This window comes from Macadamia integrifolia, chromosome 9, assembly GCF_013358625.1.
Source record: "Macadamia integrifolia cultivar HAES 741 chromosome 9, SCU_Mint_v3, whole genome shotgun sequence".
Lineage (NCBI taxonomy): Eukaryota > Viridiplantae > Streptophyta > Magnoliopsida > Proteales > Proteaceae > Macadamia > Macadamia integrifolia.
The window spans coordinates 14,121,235-14,141,881 of NC_056565.1; the positions used below are offsets into that span (position 1 = coordinate 14,121,235).

General features: G+C 38.0%; 1 protein-coding gene across 1 annotated transcript; it reads left to right on the forward strand.

Moving 5' to 3' along the window:
* Nucleotides 1-2,291: 2,291 nt before the first annotated feature.
* On the forward strand, nucleotides 2,292-19,843 carry LOC122088141 (clathrin heavy chain 1-like). The gene is made up of 30 exons (XM_042657301.1): nucleotides 2,292-2,623; nucleotides 3,124-3,328; nucleotides 4,457-4,545; nucleotides 4,709-4,787; nucleotides 4,942-5,069; nucleotides 6,985-7,083; nucleotides 7,220-7,328; nucleotides 7,516-7,595; nucleotides 7,691-7,918; nucleotides 8,056-8,121; nucleotides 8,588-8,704; nucleotides 8,946-9,143; nucleotides 11,186-11,302; nucleotides 11,492-11,551; nucleotides 12,284-12,370; nucleotides 12,599-12,682; nucleotides 12,771-12,905; nucleotides 13,000-13,062; nucleotides 13,138-13,242; nucleotides 13,318-13,430; nucleotides 13,517-13,769; nucleotides 13,859-13,995; nucleotides 14,077-14,355; nucleotides 14,446-15,448; nucleotides 15,709-16,194; nucleotides 16,341-16,511; nucleotides 16,596-16,781; nucleotides 18,476-18,598; nucleotides 18,713-18,823; nucleotides 19,179-19,843. The coding sequence occupies exons 1-30, from the start codon at nucleotides 2,579-2,581 to the stop codon at nucleotides 19,335-19,337; spliced, it is 5,115 nt and encodes a 1,704-aa protein (XP_042513235.1). The 5' UTR covers nucleotides 2,292-2,578; the 3' UTR covers nucleotides 19,338-19,843.
* The last annotated feature ends 804 nt before the right edge of the window (nucleotides 19,844-20,647 follow it).

Genomic DNA, 20,647 nt, shown 5'->3' on the forward strand with positions numbered 1-20,647 from the left:
AAAAAAAAAACAAAAAAAAAGGGAGGAAGATGAATAAAAACAGTCAATCTTCTCTATTAAGCTCTAATGAAGGCAAAGTTGACTGCCAATCAATAATTTGGCCATTCCTATTTTAAAAGTTATTTCATTTGAATTTTACACCTTGTTTTAATGAGATAGAAATCAAATCTCATTGAAATTTTGAAATAGATGAGAAGTTCTCTCAATTTTGCAATTTAAATTGCATTCACCCTTGTTCTTCAATGAGCATGCTGTTAATTTAATAGGTAAACCAATAATTTCATGATAAAAATAAAACATCTCTCTTCTTCTCCTCGTGATGGTCTCATCGCCACCACCACCACGACAAACCCTCTCCTAGAAAATATAGAGTATCTATTATTTGAAATTAAACTATCAAATAGACACTTATTCTTGAAATATTTCCAAATGATGCAACTAAACGATTTCAATTTATTTACCGAAAATCTATTTGTTGATTGTTTCACGAAAATCAATCTGAATTCAAATAGAAATTATATCAAATCATATATAATCATCTCGCAAGCCATTGATTCACACCTATCTCTATTTACCTTGCGGTGCCATCTCAAAGCCTCATTAGTACTGTTGGTGAGGATTGAAAGTATCAAAGAAGCATAATTGCTCAATATAGTTGTAACTTCAGTTTGGTGCCATCAATTGATACTCCCCAAGTGTGTGGCAAAGTCTTTCCAAATTTGTGCGAGTTTTTCTTGGGAAAAATGACAATAGGCAAATTTTTCAACAGAAAAGATCTCAAAATTGTCGGCTAAGAATTTTCTTTTAAATTGGCCAAGTGGAAAGTGAGGTTTTTCAAGTGGTCCTACTGAATTTCAAGGAATCTCTTAACAAAGAATGCAGTCTTAGTAGTACGTAAAAAATCAACCCTTGATATTCTATGAGTTCAATTGAATTGGAATTACAATTGCCCTTTCATGAAAAATAAAAAATCATATCTATTGCAATTTTGTACGTTTTCAAATGCATAAAATACATCAAATCCTAACATTTTTTGTGCATTTGAGTTCTATCACATCTATAAGAGTCACGACTCAAAAAATTATAAATGGCCTATTCAATAAACCCTACAATCCAAGTAAAGGTCATATGTGATGGCAAATGTTTACCTTTTTTTCTTTATGCAAGACGTGCACTGGGTTGACAGGGGACCCATGAGGGGTCATAACAAGACCCACAAGGGGCAAGCAAAGGGGACCTGACCACTAAATCATACTTATTACTTACTAAAGTCCAATGATTTCTCAATAAAAGAGTTAGAAGGGTCGAACTAAAGACCATATTTGGACTTACGTTAGAGCCCATCTACCTTACTATTTACCATTGAGTTATAAACACATCCCTAAAAAACATAGTGCAACTTGAAGTTCAGAGATAAAATATCCATTCGTCATTTTTTTAATGAGCTTTTACTTTTTACGTAGTTTTCTTCATGATGAAGGAAGAGTTTGCTATGGACATTTGTCGACCAATGCTAAGGGAAGGGTTATTTTCAACCCCAAACAATATAGAGTGGCAGTTTTTGGTAGGATAGAAGTCCCATCACATGGGCACATGGTGGTGGTGTGAGGGAATTCTAGTCAAATAATTTGTAGTTTTGCCTTTTCACCCTTGTAATATGACATCTTTTTTTTCAAAAAAAAAAAATTATGTCATTTTAAATATGTTAAAAAAAATTATGTAAGATAATGATAATATTTTTTATAAACATATAATGATAAATTACTTTTAAATTATTTTTTAATTCTTACAATAAAGATATTTTGAGAATAAAACAATGAAGGAAAGATACATAGACATGGGAGATGGTTTTATACTTCGTTTACACTAAACTGGGGCCACTGACCAGGCTTGTAAGACATTTATACCCTTCTATTCTTCGCTTTGAAGCGACGCGAGAAGTGCGCGACTCGTTGTTCAATAGGAGTGGCTCGGGAATCGGGATCCTCGACGACTCTTGTCCTTGAAACACTTCTAATACGAAGCTGAAAAAACCAATTCGATCGTGGAACAGAGCATCTCAGGGGTATTTCTGTAAACACATACAATTAACATGCTCACGACGCACTTAAGGCACATTTTAGCACGTCAGCCCCATTTTGAGATTTTTATTACCATTTGGTCCCTCATCTTTTACTAATATTATATTTTAGTCTTCACTTATTGGATCGCTGGTCCGTCATTTTGGTTTTGATGAAATTTCAACGGCATTTAATTTAATGGAATCTCCATTTGACAATTGACACTAAGAAGAGGAGAGAGAAAAAGGCTTCGCACTCTCGCTCTCTCTCTCTGTCTCGCTAATATTACCTTCAGATCCGTCTCTCTCTCGCATTTTCTCCCTTCTCTTCTTCACCCCTTCCCCTCTAGCTCGGAGGGATAGAAAGGGTTTCTAGTTGATTCAGATCTCTGAGTGATTAAAGCATCCATCGATTTGCTCTTTATTCTTGGTATCGAAATCTTGGTTTCAACCCTCGGTAGGGGGTTTCGATCCTCTTTTTGAATCTTTTGTTCGGTTACGAAGCTCGATCTGGGCGCCATGGCTGCCGCAAGTGCTCCGATCACCATGAAAGAGACCTTAACGGTAAGTTCTGTTTCTTACGTTGGTCTTTTAGTTGAATTATGGCTGAATTGGTATCAAAGCTAGTGTTTTGGACTGATTTGGTGTGGTTTTTATTGTTATGAGGGTTCTAATAGTTGTTTCGTTTTGATAGTGATTTCATTTTTGTTAAATTATATTTTGTTCGCATTGACGAATCTACGTTGCAATTCGTTCACAGGAATCTGAAAATTTGAAATCATATTTGTAAGCTAGTTCGGTATTATACTTTCTTTGCTTTCAGAATTTTTTTTAGAGTTTGTGTTTGAAACTTAGGTAGATCTTGGATCTCTTCAGATCTCTAAAATAGATCACATTCTCATTATTGGATTCGGGATTTAAAGTGCTGAAAGTTTTCAATTCCTATCTACCTCCGAGAAAGCTAATTGTGATGATCTTTTTATTGAATTTTGATACCTCTTTTGATCCTTTCCGGTTGACGTGTGTGTTTCTAATGGCTTTCATTTGATTTGTTGCACTTGCAGTTACCAAGCATCGGAATTAATTCACAATTTATCACATTCACGCATGTTACTATGGAATCTGACAAGTACATTTGTGTTCGGGAAACATCACCACAGAACAGTGTCGTTATCATTGATATGAACATGCCTATGCAACCACTGAGAAGGCCTATTACTGCAGATTCAGCTTTGATGAATCCTAATTCCAGAATTCTGGCACTCAAAGGTAAGAGGCTATTACTTGAAATTTTACTTTTTATTTGCATCCAAAATTTATGATTTCACTACCTTTTTATCCTTATGAAAAGGAGTTGACAGAATTCCATTACTACTGTAATTCCTTGGTAACTTTGTCAAAGAGAACACCTTATGATGATATATTGCAGAATTTTGAATTTTTGATTAGCACTGCTAATGAATGGCTACTTTTCATCCCTGCTGCAACGTTCACTCCTTTTAGTTGTTCCTTCAGACATGCCTGTTATGTGTATTTAGACATGGGAGATAGGTTTGGTGGATAGCCTGAAACTTGAACCAGTGTGTATCCTCCTCTTTTTGGACTTCTTAACCCAACATGCTGTCTCACTTTACGTTTTAAAATTTTTAGAGTCAGACTAAAGGTTTTGTAATTATTGATGCTGACCACACCAGGGATTTTCAAGGGGGTGGGCATGAAACACAGAAATATTCGGTTAAAGAGAAAATGTTTGACTAAATTTGGTTGTCCTATTTGCACTGTACCATTCTATTATTCCTATATTTAACTATGCAAAGTAAGATGGGATTTCAAACAGGTGTCAATAATTCTCTTTGGCTTCAGATACCCAGGGTACAGATGTATAGATATGCCCAGACCCTGGTGGGCTTGAAATGTTACTTGCTGGATTGGTGACTATTTTTCTGCGTGTACCCTTCAAGTTCATCATCTATGTACTCTGTTCTGGTTGGTAGATGTGCAGTAAATGTGTTCCAACATACGCTTTTGCCCCTCGTTGAATTTACTTTATCTCTTTATTGCATTCTAAGCGAACTCTGATTGTGTGTCTTAATTAATAATCATCCATATTTCCATGTATATGTGATGAACCTTGATCAGTCCAATGGGTTTGAATTGTTTTATGTAGTTGAGATGCTTCTTTTGAACGCAATCACTTTCCTTTATGTCATTACTCATCAGCGTTCTACAGACATATTGTTTTCCTGCTTTGAGTGTTCACGATGGCAGTTTCTGGAGCAAACTCAAAGTTTATGTGCCAAATGTTTTGGGTGAATTGATTTGCTTTAACATTTTGCTGCTCCCTTTGCTCATGTTGTATCTTCCATCTGGCTAATGAGTGATGATTATCTATTGTAGCTCAACTTCCGGGAACAACTCAGGATCACTTACAAATATTCAACATTGAAATGAAATCTAAGATGAAATCTCATCAGATGCCTGAACAGGTAATTTATTGAATCTCTTAAACTTCTTCGAAGCTTTGTGGTCATTAAAAAAAGGAAAGTTTCTACATGCTCAGTGCTTGAACTGCTTCTGAAGTATTTTTTGTTATTTTGGACTGAGAGACTTCTTCGAGTTTTCCAACCTTTGTTCATGCTTTATGCTTAGGTTGTTTTTTGGAAGTGGATTACCCCAAAGATGTTGGGGCTTGTCACACAGACATCTGTATATCACTGGTCAATTGACGGTATGATGCCTTTCTCTTCATCCGGTCACTAGAGTTGTTGGCTCTCCTCTTCTTCATTTCTTTCTGTTATTGGTTTTTGATATTTCAAGTTAATGGCTTCTGTTACATTATTGGAATGTTTGCAATACTTTTTATCCTCTGCTTTTTAATGCAGGTGACTCTGAGCCTGTAAAGGTGTTCGAGAGAACGGCTAATTTGGTGAATAACCAAATTATTAACTACAAGTGTGATCCTTCTGAAAAGTGGTTGGTTTTGATTGGAATAGCTCCAGGCGCACCTGAGGTATGTTGTTGGCTCTATAAAGTTCAATATGCGTTTCTCTTTCAGATTTTGAGTTGAATGTATAATCTAACTATCCAATTTATTTGATGATTTCCTCAAGTTCAAATATCTCTTGCTTATCCTAAATGGTAATTCCAAGCAAACCCTTTCAAGGACACACATTTTACTGTGGGCCCAAATTTGGAACTAAAGAGTAGGCTGAGTGATGCAGATAGTAGATGGAAGGAGTAGAAGTAAGGGCCTGGTTCATCATTGAGCCAATTTTTTTACCCAAACCAGGCCATGCGATTGAGGTTCTTTTGTTTATTTATTTATTTATTTTATTTTCTTATGGGAGTTCTAGATAGGATTGGTAGAGGTAGGAGATTGAGGCCAATTTGGTTTCCAATTCTTCCACACGTGTAACTAATTACTATTAAATCTCAGAGAAAATAAAATATCGCATCTCCGTGATTGTATTAGTTATTAGAGTGATGGCTGATCTACTTTGATTCAGAATAGTCGTGGCTTGAATCCTTAATATGTGGAATATCCTTCTGTTATTAGAAGTTGAGTTAATATTGTCCTGAAAACTCTTTCATGCTTCCAGTTAGAGCCTCCACCATTCAAGTTGAAAGAATCCTATTGCTGACATGTAAATCCAACCATAGTTATCAAAGTGCTAGGCGACTTAAGGCATTGGAGGGCCTTCCTAAGCGCTTAGGCAATATGGTGCAGCTAGGCTGTGCCTAGGTGACCTAAGCGTGCATGAACGATGTTAAAACATGGATACAGCTTTGTTCTCACTTCTCAAACCCAAAGGGACATAAACCATGTGGCAGGGTTCATGGACACAACTGTCCGCCATTTGGTGTACTATCAGTCTTGTAACATAAATGACAAACAAGTTCACTCAGAATATATATATATATATATATATATATAGGGCAAGTGTTTTCTGTCCAAGAGCGGCTCTTGCTGCCTGACATAGGGGCATGCGCCCCCAGGAGGGGCACAATGGTCATTGTGTGCCCCTGAGTTTGCGGTGCAGGGGCCGCTCGAACAAAAAACTGTCCCATATATAATATAATAATATATTTGTTTATGTTAAAACACACACAGATCGTAAGGGTAGTGGAACAGAGGAGACGAAGAGTCACACAATAAACCGTCATTCTTGAGATTTTGCCGGTTGGAAAAGGACATGTGGGCACAATTGGATAAATATCACCCACCATCTGTACTCTATTTTCGCTTTTCCTTCCTTATCCCTTTGTTTATAATTTTCACCATTATATTAAAGCCAAATAATTTAGGTAAAACAACCGACCAAGGAAGCAGTTAGTAGAGAAGGGTTCTAACTTTGGTTCCTTAGTTTGTTGACAAAATCTTCTTCTCGCCTTCTTTCTTTTGTTTGTTTGTTTTTTTTTTCTTTCCTTTTTTTAATGTAAAAGGCATGATCCCATGCATCACACTGTATTTAAACATTCTACACAGACCTCATAAAAACATTAGAAAAGACATTGAATCTTATATAATAATGAAAAAAATACCAAGGCGTTCAATACATCAAGGCAGTGCCTAAAAAAGGCCTTATCTCCTAGGCACTGGTGAGGCAATGCCTTGACAACTATTGTTCCAACTATTTGATAACTTTTTCAGCATTTTCATCTTGGAGTTGAGGGAAATCCACAACTGTACATGATATTTTGTCTTATTTTGATCCTGCTATTTAATTTTTAAATAGGATTGGCTTGTTTTGTTGTGTTACATGTCATATTGCCTAGTGTCTTTGTTAGACAAGCATACTTTCTGTGGTGTATGGCGAAATGGTTACCTTCTATGGTCTTATAACCACCTTTTTTTGGCGGGAGGTTTAGAGATGACAATTTGTTTGGTTCTAATTCTACCTCTCATGTTTGGAATGTGACTTTAGAGGCCACAACTGGTTAAGGGAAGTATGCAGCTTTTTTCGGTGGATCAGCAGCGCAGTCAAGCTCTCGAAGCACATGCTGCAGCATTTGCCACATTCAAAGTGCGAATCTTTCCTCCCTCTTTTGTTTATGGGATTTGTTTTTTGAATACATACATGATATCATATGTACCTGGATTTATGTATGTATGTTGTTTTATGAAAATGGGCATTATGCTTATCTGCATGTTGTTTATAGGTTCCTGGGAATGAGAACCCTTCCACCCTTATCTGTTTTGCCTCGAAGACTACAAACGCTGGCCAAATTACATCGAAGTTACATGTGATTGAACTTGGTGCCCAACCAGGTTAAGTTATTTTCCTTGATTACTTAATTACTTGTGTTTACTTTTGATGTATTCTCTTAAATATGTATGCTAACTTTATTGGAATTTACTGCACTGCCTGTCACATTGCTGTCTTGCTTTTTGGCAATCTTGAACCAAAACTATCTGTTATTGTTTCATTTGGTGCTGATCCTGTAACTTCTAGCAGGCAAACCAAGTTTTACGAAGAAACAAGCAGATCTATTCTTCCCTCCTGATTTTGCTGATGACTTTCCTGTGGCAATGCAGGTATTACTTTCACTCAATCATTGTAGTCTCAGGTACCACTGAGTTATAGTTACTGTTGTCTCAGTGTTGAATTACTTTCTTTTCTTCGTTGACAGATATCCCACAAGTACAGTTTGATATATGTGATCACAAAGCTAGGGCTTCTTTTTGTTTATGACCTTGAGATGGCAACTGCGGTTTACAGAAATCGTATAAGTCCGGACCCTATCTTTTTGACAGCAGAAGCATCTTCAGTTGGAGGCTTCTATGCTATCAATAGGCGTGGGCAGGTGTTACTTGCAACTGTAAACGAAGCAACAATCGTGCCATTTGTCAGTGGCCAAGTATGTTAGTAGCTTGTTGTGGGAAAAAATAATTCAATTACTGCAAATTAATTTTTTTTTTTTTTTTTGGGAGGGGGGGAATCATAAATTAATGGTTTGTTAAAGGTATTCACAAGTTTGTCTTGTTACTGTTCCAGTTAAATAACCTGGAGCTTGCTGTCAATCTTGCTAAAAGAGGAAACCTTCCTGGGGCAGAGAATTTGGTAATCATATAGTTTCTCTTTCTTCCATTTTCCCTTCTGTCCCCCTCTCCAGTGCATGTTTTTGTGTGCGTGTGTAGTCCTAATCCTATTTTATCTCTAGAAACTGTGAAAGAGTGGTTCTTGGATCCATCTCTATTAATGCAACTTAGTGATACTGGTGGTAATAATTTTCCATAGTCATAGAACATGGATTGAAAATATTGGGTTTAATGCTTGTTTGGAATCAAAGTTATTGGATTCGCAAATCAATATGTAAAGAATCTACTTTTTGTTTCTGCTATTGGGTTTGATACTTATTGGGAAGCAATGCTATTGGATGTGCAAATCAATATGCTGACAAATAATGTATTAATTATTGGGATACTAGCAGTAGTGGTGTTTTTGTGTTGGATAGAGCTATGGTTCCTCATTTCATGTATTTCACTTTCTTGTGGGAATGGTCCTAATTCGCCACATATTTTTCCAGGTTGTCCAGCGATTCCAAGAATTGTTCGCCCAGACAAAATATAAGGAGGCTGCAGAGCTTGCTGCAGAATCTCCACAGGGACTTCTTCGTACACCTGATACTGTTGCAAAATTTCAGGTATGTACATAAATTGCTGTGGGTTTGCTTTTATTCTTTCTTTGGGATCTGGTACTACTTTGTTGTGGTCATGGTGTATTCACTATTTGTAAAATTTCCCTTGCTTTAATCCAAGTGCTTCAACCTTGAACTCTGTTACTCTCTCCTCCCCCACTGTTGTTTCTTTGTATTTGTTCTGCAATCTTTTGTAAGCTTCAGAAATGTGCCATTCAGACCTGATTATGATTCATTTCTTTTGCAGAGTGTTCCTGTGCAAGCTGGGCAAACACCTCCCTTGTTGCAGTATTTTGGGACACTATTAACAAGAGGAAAGCTCAATGCATTCGAGTCTCTAGAATTATCACGCCTTGTTGTAAATCAGAATAAAAAGAATCTTCTGGAGAACTGGTTGGCTGAGGACAAGCTTGAGTGTAGTGAGGAGCTTGGAGATCTTGTTAAGGTTGGATGGGATTGAGTTGACTTTTCTTATTCTGTGTTTGATCTTTTTTTGAACTAAAATATCATGGGCAATGTAATGGATATCCATCACCTAAGGGTTAGAGACTAAATTGTTGAAACCATGAAGAGATCTAGAACTGCAGGTTTGGAACAATGAGTTAAATTGGAGAAAACCTGGTGATAGAATTTATCATATCTAGTCCAGCTCTTGATCAAGTGGTCTATTATGGATGAGGAACAAGTCGGCAAACTTTGATTCAAATCCAATTGTCAGATCTTATATAAGGAAGTAACAAAAATAGCAGGTAGCTAAAATAGGAACTAGATTTAGGAACTCCAAGAAATAGCAAGTAGAATCCGAGGAATAGCAAGTAACACCCAAAATAGAAACATAGAGCAGAATTAGAAACTAGGTGGACAGAAAATAGCCAGTGACAAAAATCTAAAGTCCAAATTTAGCAACTAATAAAAAATAACATCTAGAAACCAATATAGAAGGTCAAGCTCCATAGTAACAAAGGATCAGAATTGGGAACTGAACTTTACAGAAATAGAAACAATCGAAATCAGAATTAGAAATAAGTAGTAACAGTCCAGGACATAGAAGTTAGATCCTAAGAAAATGTAAGCTGGGCTTCAGAACATAGTTTTCACGGCGTATAGGCGACCCCAAGGCGTTGAGGGGTCCTGGTTGCAAGGCGACACCAGCAAGATGCCCAATTATGCGACCAAGGTTCGCACCTAGTTGACCGAGGCAGAGCTCCTACTTTGGTGACCAAGTTGCCTGGATGCCTAAGGCATTGCCTAGGCGATTCGTTGACAACTATGCTTCAGAAATGGATGGCAGAGTTCTGATATGATGCAACTTTGAATCAGGACTTCACCGAGGGTGGGAAGCAAATCCCACCAAAACAGTAAGTGTATATTAGCTGCAAAGACTCCTGATAAAGAGAGCGTGATTAACAAACCAGACTCGGTCAAAGGAAAACTACTAGTTGAGTATTGCGCAGGAACTTATTTGTACTGCTGAGTTTGAGGAAAATAGAAGAAAGAAGAACAAAGGAAAAGAAGGATATGATAAAGAAAAGAGGGATATGACTTTGGAATCACTACCAATCGAACCTACTGAATCACCACAGTAGGGGCTGGATCTGAATTCACCATAGTACCAAGTTCTGACTCACCACAGAACAATTGGGAAACAACCATCTTCATTCACTCATAAAAGCATTCTAGGCTGCGAGGCTCTTACATGCTTATTATATAATTTTCTGTAAACTAAAACAAAATAGAAAATAGAAAGTGCTAGAAATAAATATCTAATTTCATATAGGCGTCAAACCCCTCATATCTGGTCTTATAGAATTGGTCCATTAGGGCCATTACAATAGATAACCCAAAAATACTAGGCCCATGTCCAATATAACCTATTGGGAACTTAAAATTAATTCTAACTTAACCCATCTTGAACCGCAGGTTCAATTTGACCCAGAAAACTGAACCAAACCCAAAACAAGAAGCTCTTCTTCTTATCGGTCAGGAGTATGTAATGAAGGATTTCTCACTTATCTTATCGGTCAAGTTCCAGTGCAGAACAGGCAGGGGAAGTGCTTTAAAAATGTTTTTGAAGTTACAAGAATTGCAGAGGTGCCTTTGGATTCTGATTTGATGAAATGGCATTTTGTAATTTATGAAGCTTTTAACCATTTCCTGTGCTTATTTTAGGCTGAAATTTGATTTGGGAAATGGGTATGGGGTCCTTTTTCAAATAAATCCATCTCGTTCCATTCATATCTGCTTTGTAGCAAGAAAGCCCGACCTCGTAACAGAATGAAATGTCAGTAAATAGTTGTTACATTCATATTTTTGCCAGTAATGAATTGAGAAAAGAAACTAGCCTGGTCCGCACACCACTCCAGGTTTGTATCAAAACAATGTATGCTTTGTCTTGCATTTCTCCTGAGCCTTTTTTACAATCTCTTAGTGATTTGTGGGTGCCCTCTTTTTGCTATCTGATTTCATAATGTGTTTTTCTTGTTGTAGACTGTGGATAATGATCTTGCCCTGAAAATATATATCAAGGCTCGAGCTACCCCAAAAGTTGTCGCAGCTTTTGCAGAACGAAGAGAATTTGACAAGATTCTCATCTACTCGAAGCAGGTAATGGTGCATGTTTTTTTACTTTGGGAATATATATTTGACAACACGAAACCTTTTCTAGACTTTTATTCATGTATTTGAGAATTTTGTTTATTTATGCATTCTCTTTCTAGTGCTGCTGGTACTGCTGTTTTCCGGTTTTATATCTTGGTGGTGAACACTCACCCCTTTTTTTCTGATTTAATGCAGGTTGGCTACACACCTGATTATCTCTTTCTTCTGCAAACAATTCTACGAGCAGATCCTCAGGTAAATTCATTATTATGTGGTTTAAAATCCTTAAGCGATTTCTATTGTTTTCCCATTATTCTTTTCCTTGCTGTCCAAATAGAGGACATATATGATCACATTTTCTTGTGTCTTCTAACATTAGAATTAGTTTTTAGATTCTGAAGATTTGTAGTTGATAAATTCTCCCATACTGGTTTCTGTACTTGCATTGTAGCAACTAGATTGCTTTCTTTATCTACATTAGGTAGCTGGTGTGAGTTACAGTTTTTTTTTGGGGAGAATGGTAAATGCTTTGGAAGAGGGGGGGTATAGCACCAAAGGGGGAGTTACGAACCCAATAAAGGATACGAAAGGCCATAAAAGACACCAATTAGGGCCACATGAGCTAATAGAACTTCTACAACCCGACCCGGATGCCCAAACAGAAGAAGGGCAAACTAGTCAAAACCGGGAAAAGAACCACAAACCCTAACACTCTAATCTCTACACGACAGTCCCTAGCCACCAACATGAGGGGGCACTGCCGGATATTTATATCCCCAGAGCTAATGAGTATCTTTTGGTTCTACTAGAATCTATTTTGTGAGTTGGCAAATTGTCTTTTTGGAAACTGGTTCTGAAAACTTATGCAGAATACTATAACTTGTTGACATTACATACTTATTTTTCTCTATAACTTGTTGATGTCACATACTTATGTCTTTGGCACATATTCTGAATTATCACTCAGAGCATATTTCTGGATGGCAGGGTGCTGTTAATTTTGCTTTGATGATGTCACAAATGGAGGGAGGTTGTCCTATTGACTACAACACTATAACCGATCTCTTCCTTCAGGTTCAACTACAATTTTTCTGCCTTTTAATCTTTCTCTAATGTGCTTTATTTTCAATGTTGACAAAAGGGTTTGCCCATAGGCATCTATCTATTTTAAATAAATTCGTACTTTGACATGTCGTGTGAAAATATCCCCTATGTATTTTTTCTTAACCATATATGCATTCTTGCTAGATTATTTTAGAATTAAATTTAACACCACAGCTTCTCTTGGCATTTTAACTGCAGAGGAACTTGATCCGTGAAGCAACAGCATTTCTGTTAGATGTTCTGAAGCCAAATTTACCAGAACATGGTTACCTTCAAACCAAGGTTATTGTTTCCCTTTTAAGAAAATATTATAATTTACTCATTTAATTGAACTTATCTAGTCAGCTCCATGAGATTGTCCTTGGTGCAGGTTCTGGAGATCAATCTAGTGACATTTCCAAATGTAGCTGATGCAATATTAGCTAATGGGATGTTCAGTCACTATGATCGCCCGAGAATTGCACAACTTTGTGAGAAAGCAGGTCTTTACGTGCGTGCTCTTCAGGTAAAATGATTTCTTGAAATGTGTGGACAGAAGATTGTATGTATTAAATAGATTTGACTTATTCCCTGGATTAAACATTGCCTCCTTCTTGCAGCACTATACTGAATTGCCGGATATCAAGCGTGTCATTGTGAATACACATGCCATTGAGCCACAGGTCTGTGTGATCTAAACTTGCATTTTTAACCTTTGCATGGTTGTAACCTGCCACTTAATATATGCTATGTTGCAGTCCCTCGTGGAGTTCTTTGGGACCCTATCTAAGGAATGGGCGCTGGAGTGCATGAAAGACCTTTTACTTGTGAATCTGAGAGGAAATCTGCAGATAATTGTGCAGGTAATGCTTATTTCTTTTGTTGTTTTTGCTGCTACTTTTGTTCTTGGATTAAGGCTCACTGTCATCTCTATGCAGACTGCCAAAGAATATTCTGAGCAGTTGGGGGTTGATGCATGTATAAAACTCTTTGAGCAATTCAAGTCTTATGAAGGATTATACTTCTTCTTGGGATCATATTTGAGCTCCAGGTATTTTTTGCTAGAGAAAAAAGCACCTCTTTTTTGATATAGGCAATTTTTTGATCAATCTTATGTTTTCTTGGGATGTATTACAGTGAGGATCCAGACATTCACTTCAAGTACATTGAGGCAGCTGCTAAAACTGGACAAATCAAAGAGGTTGAGCGTGTGACAAGGGAATCAAACTTCTATGACGCTGAGAAGACAAAGAACTTTCTAATGGAAGCAAAACTTCCTGATGCACGACCCCTAATTAATGTCTGTGATCGTTTTGGGTTTGTTCCGGATCTCACCCACTACCTGTACACTAACAACATGTTGAGATATATTGAAGGTTATGTTCAAAAGGTTGGAGTTTCTCAGGCACTTTTTTTCTGTTTCTTATGAATAACATAGAACATAAAGTTAATTAGGTCCAAGTTCTCTTTTGTTTATAGGTCAACCCAGGGAATGCTCCTCTAGTTGTGGGGCAGCTGCTAGATGATGAGTGCCCTGAAGATTTCATTAAAGGCCTTATTCTTTCTGTACGGTCCCTGCTTCCAGTGGAGCCTCTTGTTGAGGAATGTGAGAAGAGGTTTGGTCTCTCCTCCAGTCTCCCCCTCCCACCCTTAGTTATTCTCTGATCTTTTTCTCATGATCTGTTCTCGTGGTGCAGAAATCGCCTCCGTTTGCTCTCTCAGTTCTTGGAGCATCTTGTGAGTGAGGGAAGCCAGGATGTGCATGTTCACAACGCTTTGGGTAAAATCATCATAGACAGCAACAACAATCCGGAGCATTTCCTCACCACAAATCCATACTATGATTCGCGTGTTGTGGGTAAATATTGTGAGAAACGTGACCCCACTCTGGCAGTTGTTGCTTACCGGAGAGGGCAGTGTGATGATGAGCTCATCAATGTCACGAATAAGAACTCATTGTTCAAACTTCAGGCCAGGTTTGTACATTGTCTTCATTATTTACACATCATATGTGTGTGAGGATTCTTTTGGTGCTTGGAGGTTCTTTACCCTTTCTCTTCTTTCAGATATGTGGTGGAAAGGATGGATGCTGACCTCTGGGAGAAAGTTCTCAGCCCTGATAATGAGTATAGGAGGCAGCTAATTGATCAAGTGGTATCTACTGCCTTGCCTGAAAGCAAAAGCCCAGAGCAAGTTTCTGCAGCTGTTAAGGCTTTCATGACTGCTGATCTTCCCCACGAGTTAATTGAGCTTCTTGAGAAGATTGTGCTCCAAAACTCTGCCTTCAGTGGGAACTTCAATCTACAAAATCTGCTGATTCTCACAGCTATTAAGGCAGATCCTTCAAGAGTAATGGATTACATTAATAGGTTAGACAACTTTGATGGACCTGCTGTAGGAGAGGTGGCTGTGGAAGCACAGCTATATGAGGAAGCATTTGCTATCTTCAAGAAGTTCAATTTGAATGTCCAGGCTGTGAATGTCCTGTTGGATAACATTCAAAGCATTGAGCGAGCTGTGGAGTTTGCATTCCGGGTTGAAGAGGATGCTGTTTGGAGCCAGGTTGCGAAGGCCCAACTCAGGGAGGGTCTAGTGAGTGAGGCAATTGAGTCATTTATCCGTGCTGATGATGCCACTGAGTTCTTAGATGTCATTCGAGCTTCAGAGAATGCTGATGTGTACAGTGACTTGGTGAGGTACCTTCTGATGGTTAGGCAGAAGACGAAGGAACCCAAGGTGGACAGTGAGCTTATTTATGCATATGCTAAAATCGATAGACTGGGTGACATTGAGGAATTCATTCTCATGCCAAATGTTGCTAATCTCCAAAGTGTTGGTGACCGTTTGTATGATGAAGCCCTGTATGAGGCTGCAAAGATCATATTTGCTTTCATTTCTAACTGGGCCAAGCTGGCTTGCACACTTGTGAAGCTAAGACAGTTCCAAGGTGCAGTAGATGCAGCTCGAAAAGCAAACAGCGCCAAGACATGGAAGGAAGTTTGCTTTGCTTGTGTTGATGCTGAGGAGTTCCGCTTGGCTCAGATATGTGGGCTCAACATTATTATACAGGTGAGGTGGCCTCCTTGATGCATAAGTTCTGTTTTTCGGCTTCTGCATTTGTATTAATAGGGTTGTGCCTCCACTTGGTTTGTGTTCCTTAGAGCATTTGGGTGATTTATCTGATGTTGGCAACCTTTTGGCTTCCACATGCTGCAGGGTTCCTGTACTTATCATTCTTTGCCTAACAAAATTATTCTCTTTCTCAGAGTCTGTATTATTCTCTTTCTGAATACATGTTAACATTTTAATCTGTTGTTGTGATGTTCTAGGTGGATGATTTGGAAGAAGTCAGTGATTATTACCAGAATAGAGGATGCTTCAACGAGTTGATTAATCTTATGGAGAGTGGTCTAGGATTGGAACGTGCACATATGGGTATCTTTACTGAGTTGGGAGTTCTGTATGCTAGATACCGTCCAGAGAAGCTTATGGAACACATCAAACTGTTTTCAACGCGTCTCAACATTCCTAAGCTTATACGGGCTTGTGATGAGCAGCAGCACTGGAAGGAACTTACCTATCTGTATATCCAATATGATGAGTTTGACAATGCTGCAGCTACTATCATGAACCATTCGCCTGAAGCATGGGATCACATGCAATTTAAAGATGTTGCAGTCAAAGTTGCAAATGTGGAGCTCTACTATAAAGCTGTACATTTCTACTTGCAGGAGCATCCTGATCTTATCAATGATTTTCTCAATGTGCTTGCACTTCGTGTGGATCATACACGTGTAGTCGACATAATGCGAAAGGTATTTTCATATCATATTGATGATGATTATATTTTGTGTTAGCTTTTCCTAACGCAACTGGGATTCATTAATATAAATATTGCAGTTTTGGAAGCATTAATTCGGAATCAATTCTTAGTTATGTATTTCTTCTTCGTGGATTCCAGGCCGGCTATCTTCACATTGTCAAGCCATATATGGTTGCAGTTCAAAGCAACAATGTTTCTGCTGTGAATGAGGCTCTAAATGAGATATATGTTCAAGAGGAAGATTATGATAGGCTACGTGAATCAATTGATATGCATGACAACTTTGATCAGATAGGCCTTGCACAGAAGGTAGCTGAAGTTCTTACTTTCTTATTGGCCATCTCTCATACTATCGTTCTTATTCTTACTAGTGCCCATGAAATGTGTTAATAGATTGAGAAACATGAGCTTCTGGAGATGAGGCGCATTGCTGCTTATATTTATAAGAAAGCTGGTAGATGGAAGCAGTCAATTGCATTGTCTAAGAAGGACAAGCTTTACAAAGATGCCATGGAGACATGTTCACAATCTGGTGATCGCGAACTTTCAGAGGAGCTGCTTGTTTATTTCATTGAGCAGGTATGGGATTCTATAATCTTTCTTCTCAGGTATGATTGTATTTGTACACTGTTCTTAGAAATTAAATGTGTAGAATAGAATTATGAAGTTGACTACATCATTTTTTTACTATTGGAACCATAGTTGTCAAGGTGTCGCTAGGCATCCAGTTGCCTTGGTCATCTAGGCGGATGCCCTGGTCACCTTGTTGGTGTCGCCTTGCGTCCAGGCCACCTCCAACACCTTGGGTCACCTTGATGCCATGACAACTATGATTGAAATTGCTCCAATTGTCACCTTTTGCTAGATGAAATATTAGGACATGAAAGCTTTCTTTTGAATAGTATGCAGGCAGGCAGAACAATAATTCCCCCCCCCCTTTTGTTTAAGTGAGGCATTGGCTGCTTTTTTTTTTTTATTCTCTTTTGATTTTTCTTTTTTCCTTCCCTGACTTCACAGTTCACACTCACAGATATTGCTTATGATTTAAGTATTTAGTCCTTTATTTAATATTTCTGTCCTATTCAGCAATCTATAAGATCTTCCATCTGTGCTGATGTTCTGTTCATGAGTGTTTGTGGTTTAGATAACTCAATGTAGCAACTTTCTGTGGTATTTAATCCTCTTAGATCTGATGCCTGGCAACTAGGGTTTTTTCCTTGGACCCCAGCATTAACTCTATTATTTATGTTTCTTTGCTGGAAAATGTAATTTAGTTTATTATCTTCTTCTTGTTTCTCTTTTGTGGGAGGTTCCTTATTCTCCTCCTTCAGATTATATCAGATGCAATCTTGGCCAGTGCCAACCTAGAAGTGATTGTGTAATGGTGCCGAGGGTAAATACGCCAAAGCACTCAATTGAGGACCACTTATAATTTTAATTTTATTTTTGGTTAAGGGATTCTTAAGGTTGTTTTTTTAGAGAACAGTGGCACAATGAAGGTTCTTTGTCTTACTATCAATTCATAGAGTCTTAGCGAGTCGCACCAACCAAGAAGTGAATGCCATAAATTATGTACAGGATCAATGCATCAGAGCAGTCAATGGCAGCATTTTTTTTTTCTGCTTTACAGTCACTCTCTTTCAAATATATTCAGTCTCTTAATAAGTCTTCTTGTGTATCTTAGCATCTTACAGATCCTGGTTATTATGCTAATTTAATCTATGAAGAAAATATTAGCCCAGGTAGTAACCAGTGGATTTGGATCCTAAGTAATTTTGTACAACAATTGTGGGATGAGGAGCTAATGAGAAGTTTATAATTTAAATGGGTTCTAAAGGGGGAATCTCTTGCATCAGCTGATAATTAGAACATCTCAGAACAGTTCCCGGAGGAATATAATTTAAGGATAGGGGTGAAGTTTAGTGGAGACATCCACCATATCATGCTTAGATTGCTAGAATCAACGTTATTTAGAAATTCTCTCATGCGGCATTTACATAATTTGCATATTTTGGACATAACTATAGTTTTGTCCATTAGACTATGTGCTTGGCTGCTGCCTAAAATGTAGGGATGCAAGTCGGGTGGGCTTCAGTTGAGGAAATTGATAAATTTTCAACATAATTAAGTCCGGGTCTGGTCTAGCTTGATTTTATTTGAAGTTGCACCTGAATTTGGCCCAAGTTCTACCTCCTAAAATATGTGCATGTATAATGCTCTTAGTCAAATCTGGTGAATGGGGAAGTTGAATTTTGTCTTTGATGTAAATGCAGGGAAAGAAGGAATGCTTTGCTTCGTGCCTCTTCGTTTGTTATGATGTAATCCGGCCTGATGTTGCACTTGAACTTGCATGGATGAACAATATGATCGATTTTGCCTTCCCATATCTCTTGCAGGTGATCTTATTATCCGTCTCCACTTGCTTTTGCATTACCTAAAATATTCTACACTAAATCTTTCTCACCCTCACTTTTTTTCTCAATGAAACTCACCTTCACTTTTTGTCTCAGTTTATTCGTGAATACACGGGCAAAGTCGATGAGCTTGTCAAGGACAAAATCGAATCTCTTAATGAAGTGAAAGCTAAAGAGAAGGAAGAGAAGGATATGGTTTCTCAGCAGGTATTGCCAAGGGAACCACTTGTATTACTTTCTTCTCCACACTTGGCTAGAGGGGTAAAAGATTGTGTGGGTCCAGCTTATTTTAGGCCAGAATTGTTGTGATTGGATAGTTAGTTTTATTTGGTCTGCTTCTTTCTGCTATCCTGCTTATAAGTATCCATTAGCCACCTAGTTTCTCATAAAGTTTGTCCTAGAAGATGAATGACCAAGGTAGTAAAATAACTGGCATTTGAGTTCCTATCCCTTGGAAAGGGAGGAGAGTCTAGTTCATTACCATCAGTGGTTGTTGCATGTTAATTAATTGTTGATTCAGGGGAAGTGAATTTCTGATTTAATGTATATTTTCTTGTTGCAGAATATGTACGCTCAGCTGCTGCCTCTTGCTTTGCCTGCACCACCGATGCCTGGTATGGGAGGTGGTATGGGTGGAGGCTTTGCACCCCCGCCGCCAATGGGAGGGATGGGTATGCCTCCAATGCCACCTTTTGGGATGCCTCCAATGGGCTCGTACTGATTTTACTGGACTTAAATGTAATTAGCAACATGAGTATTATTAGCAACAGGAAGGAGAAGCTAGCAATCTCTAGGATCTCCAGTTTGCAGAAGATGGATGGATTTTTTCGGTCGGATGTGGTGGGGAGAATGTAAAAGAATTTAGTCCCGAATAAGCTTTTTTCTTTAATGTTAATTATGTCATTGGGTTGTGTTTGTATTTCATAATATTCTTTTGGTAGCACAGGCATTTTTTTTGGCTGCCGTTGAGGCTGAGATTAGCATTTTGTGTTTCGGACTGATTTTACATGGCTCTGGAGAAGTTGCCAATTGTTTCTATTGAAGTTCATGTAAGCTTGTCATCTCTCTTTTGTGGTGGTTGTGTCGGGGTTGGCGTGTGTAAAGAGTTCTTTAGACTGTTCTTTAGATGCCACTGTTAGTTAACTCTTGAGAGTTGTTTACTTGTGTATCTGAATGCTTTCCCTTTGTTTTAGGGTTTTACCTCCTAAATATTGGAGCTTTATTTCATTTCTCTGCCTCCTTGCTCAATCCTACCTTAATTCTTTTTCATTGATTAGAGAATCCAATGAAATGGCTTTGATCTGATTAGTTATCCTACCTTGGAGATTGTGTTTTCATTTACTGGTAATGGATCTGATTAGTTGTCTCTTGATTGTATTGGCTTGCACGGTAGGTGCACCTAGCATGGGTCTAGGGTCAAAAACTTTGATCTAGGCATAATCTTTTAGGTGCTTGGAGTGCTACTGGTGACCAGATCATCCCCACGAGAAGGGTGATCCTGTGGCTTGCTTGCCATGACAGAAGTGAGGATGAAGTCCTTTTGAATGGGCACTGTCGATTTACTAGTCCATTTTCTGTGTCTCTTCAAATTGGAGGTTAAATCTAAATCTATGGATTTTTACGATCTAGCGATGGAAGACCTTGCCGATGTGGAAGTCAACATGATCTATATCTTGAATTGTATGAAAAAGAAAATAAGATGTACTTGTTCACTTGCAAAAGGAAAGAAAATAGATCAACTAGACATAAACGTGCTACATAAGAAATCGTGAGAAGTGATCACTCCAAACGAGATCCCACCTCTTCAGTAGGGGGTGTCAAACGGTTGGGTTGGTTTCCATTAAGGTGTTTTGGTTTTTGATTGGTTTTGGTTTTGATCCAATTTGATTTTGGTTTATTTTGATTTTTTAATATCGGGTTGATATTGATTTAAATTGATTTGTTTTGGATTTGAATCATAATGAAACCTTCTAGTTTAGATGAGATTTGATAAAAATATTTTAAATTTATAAAAAAATCATGATTTATTGT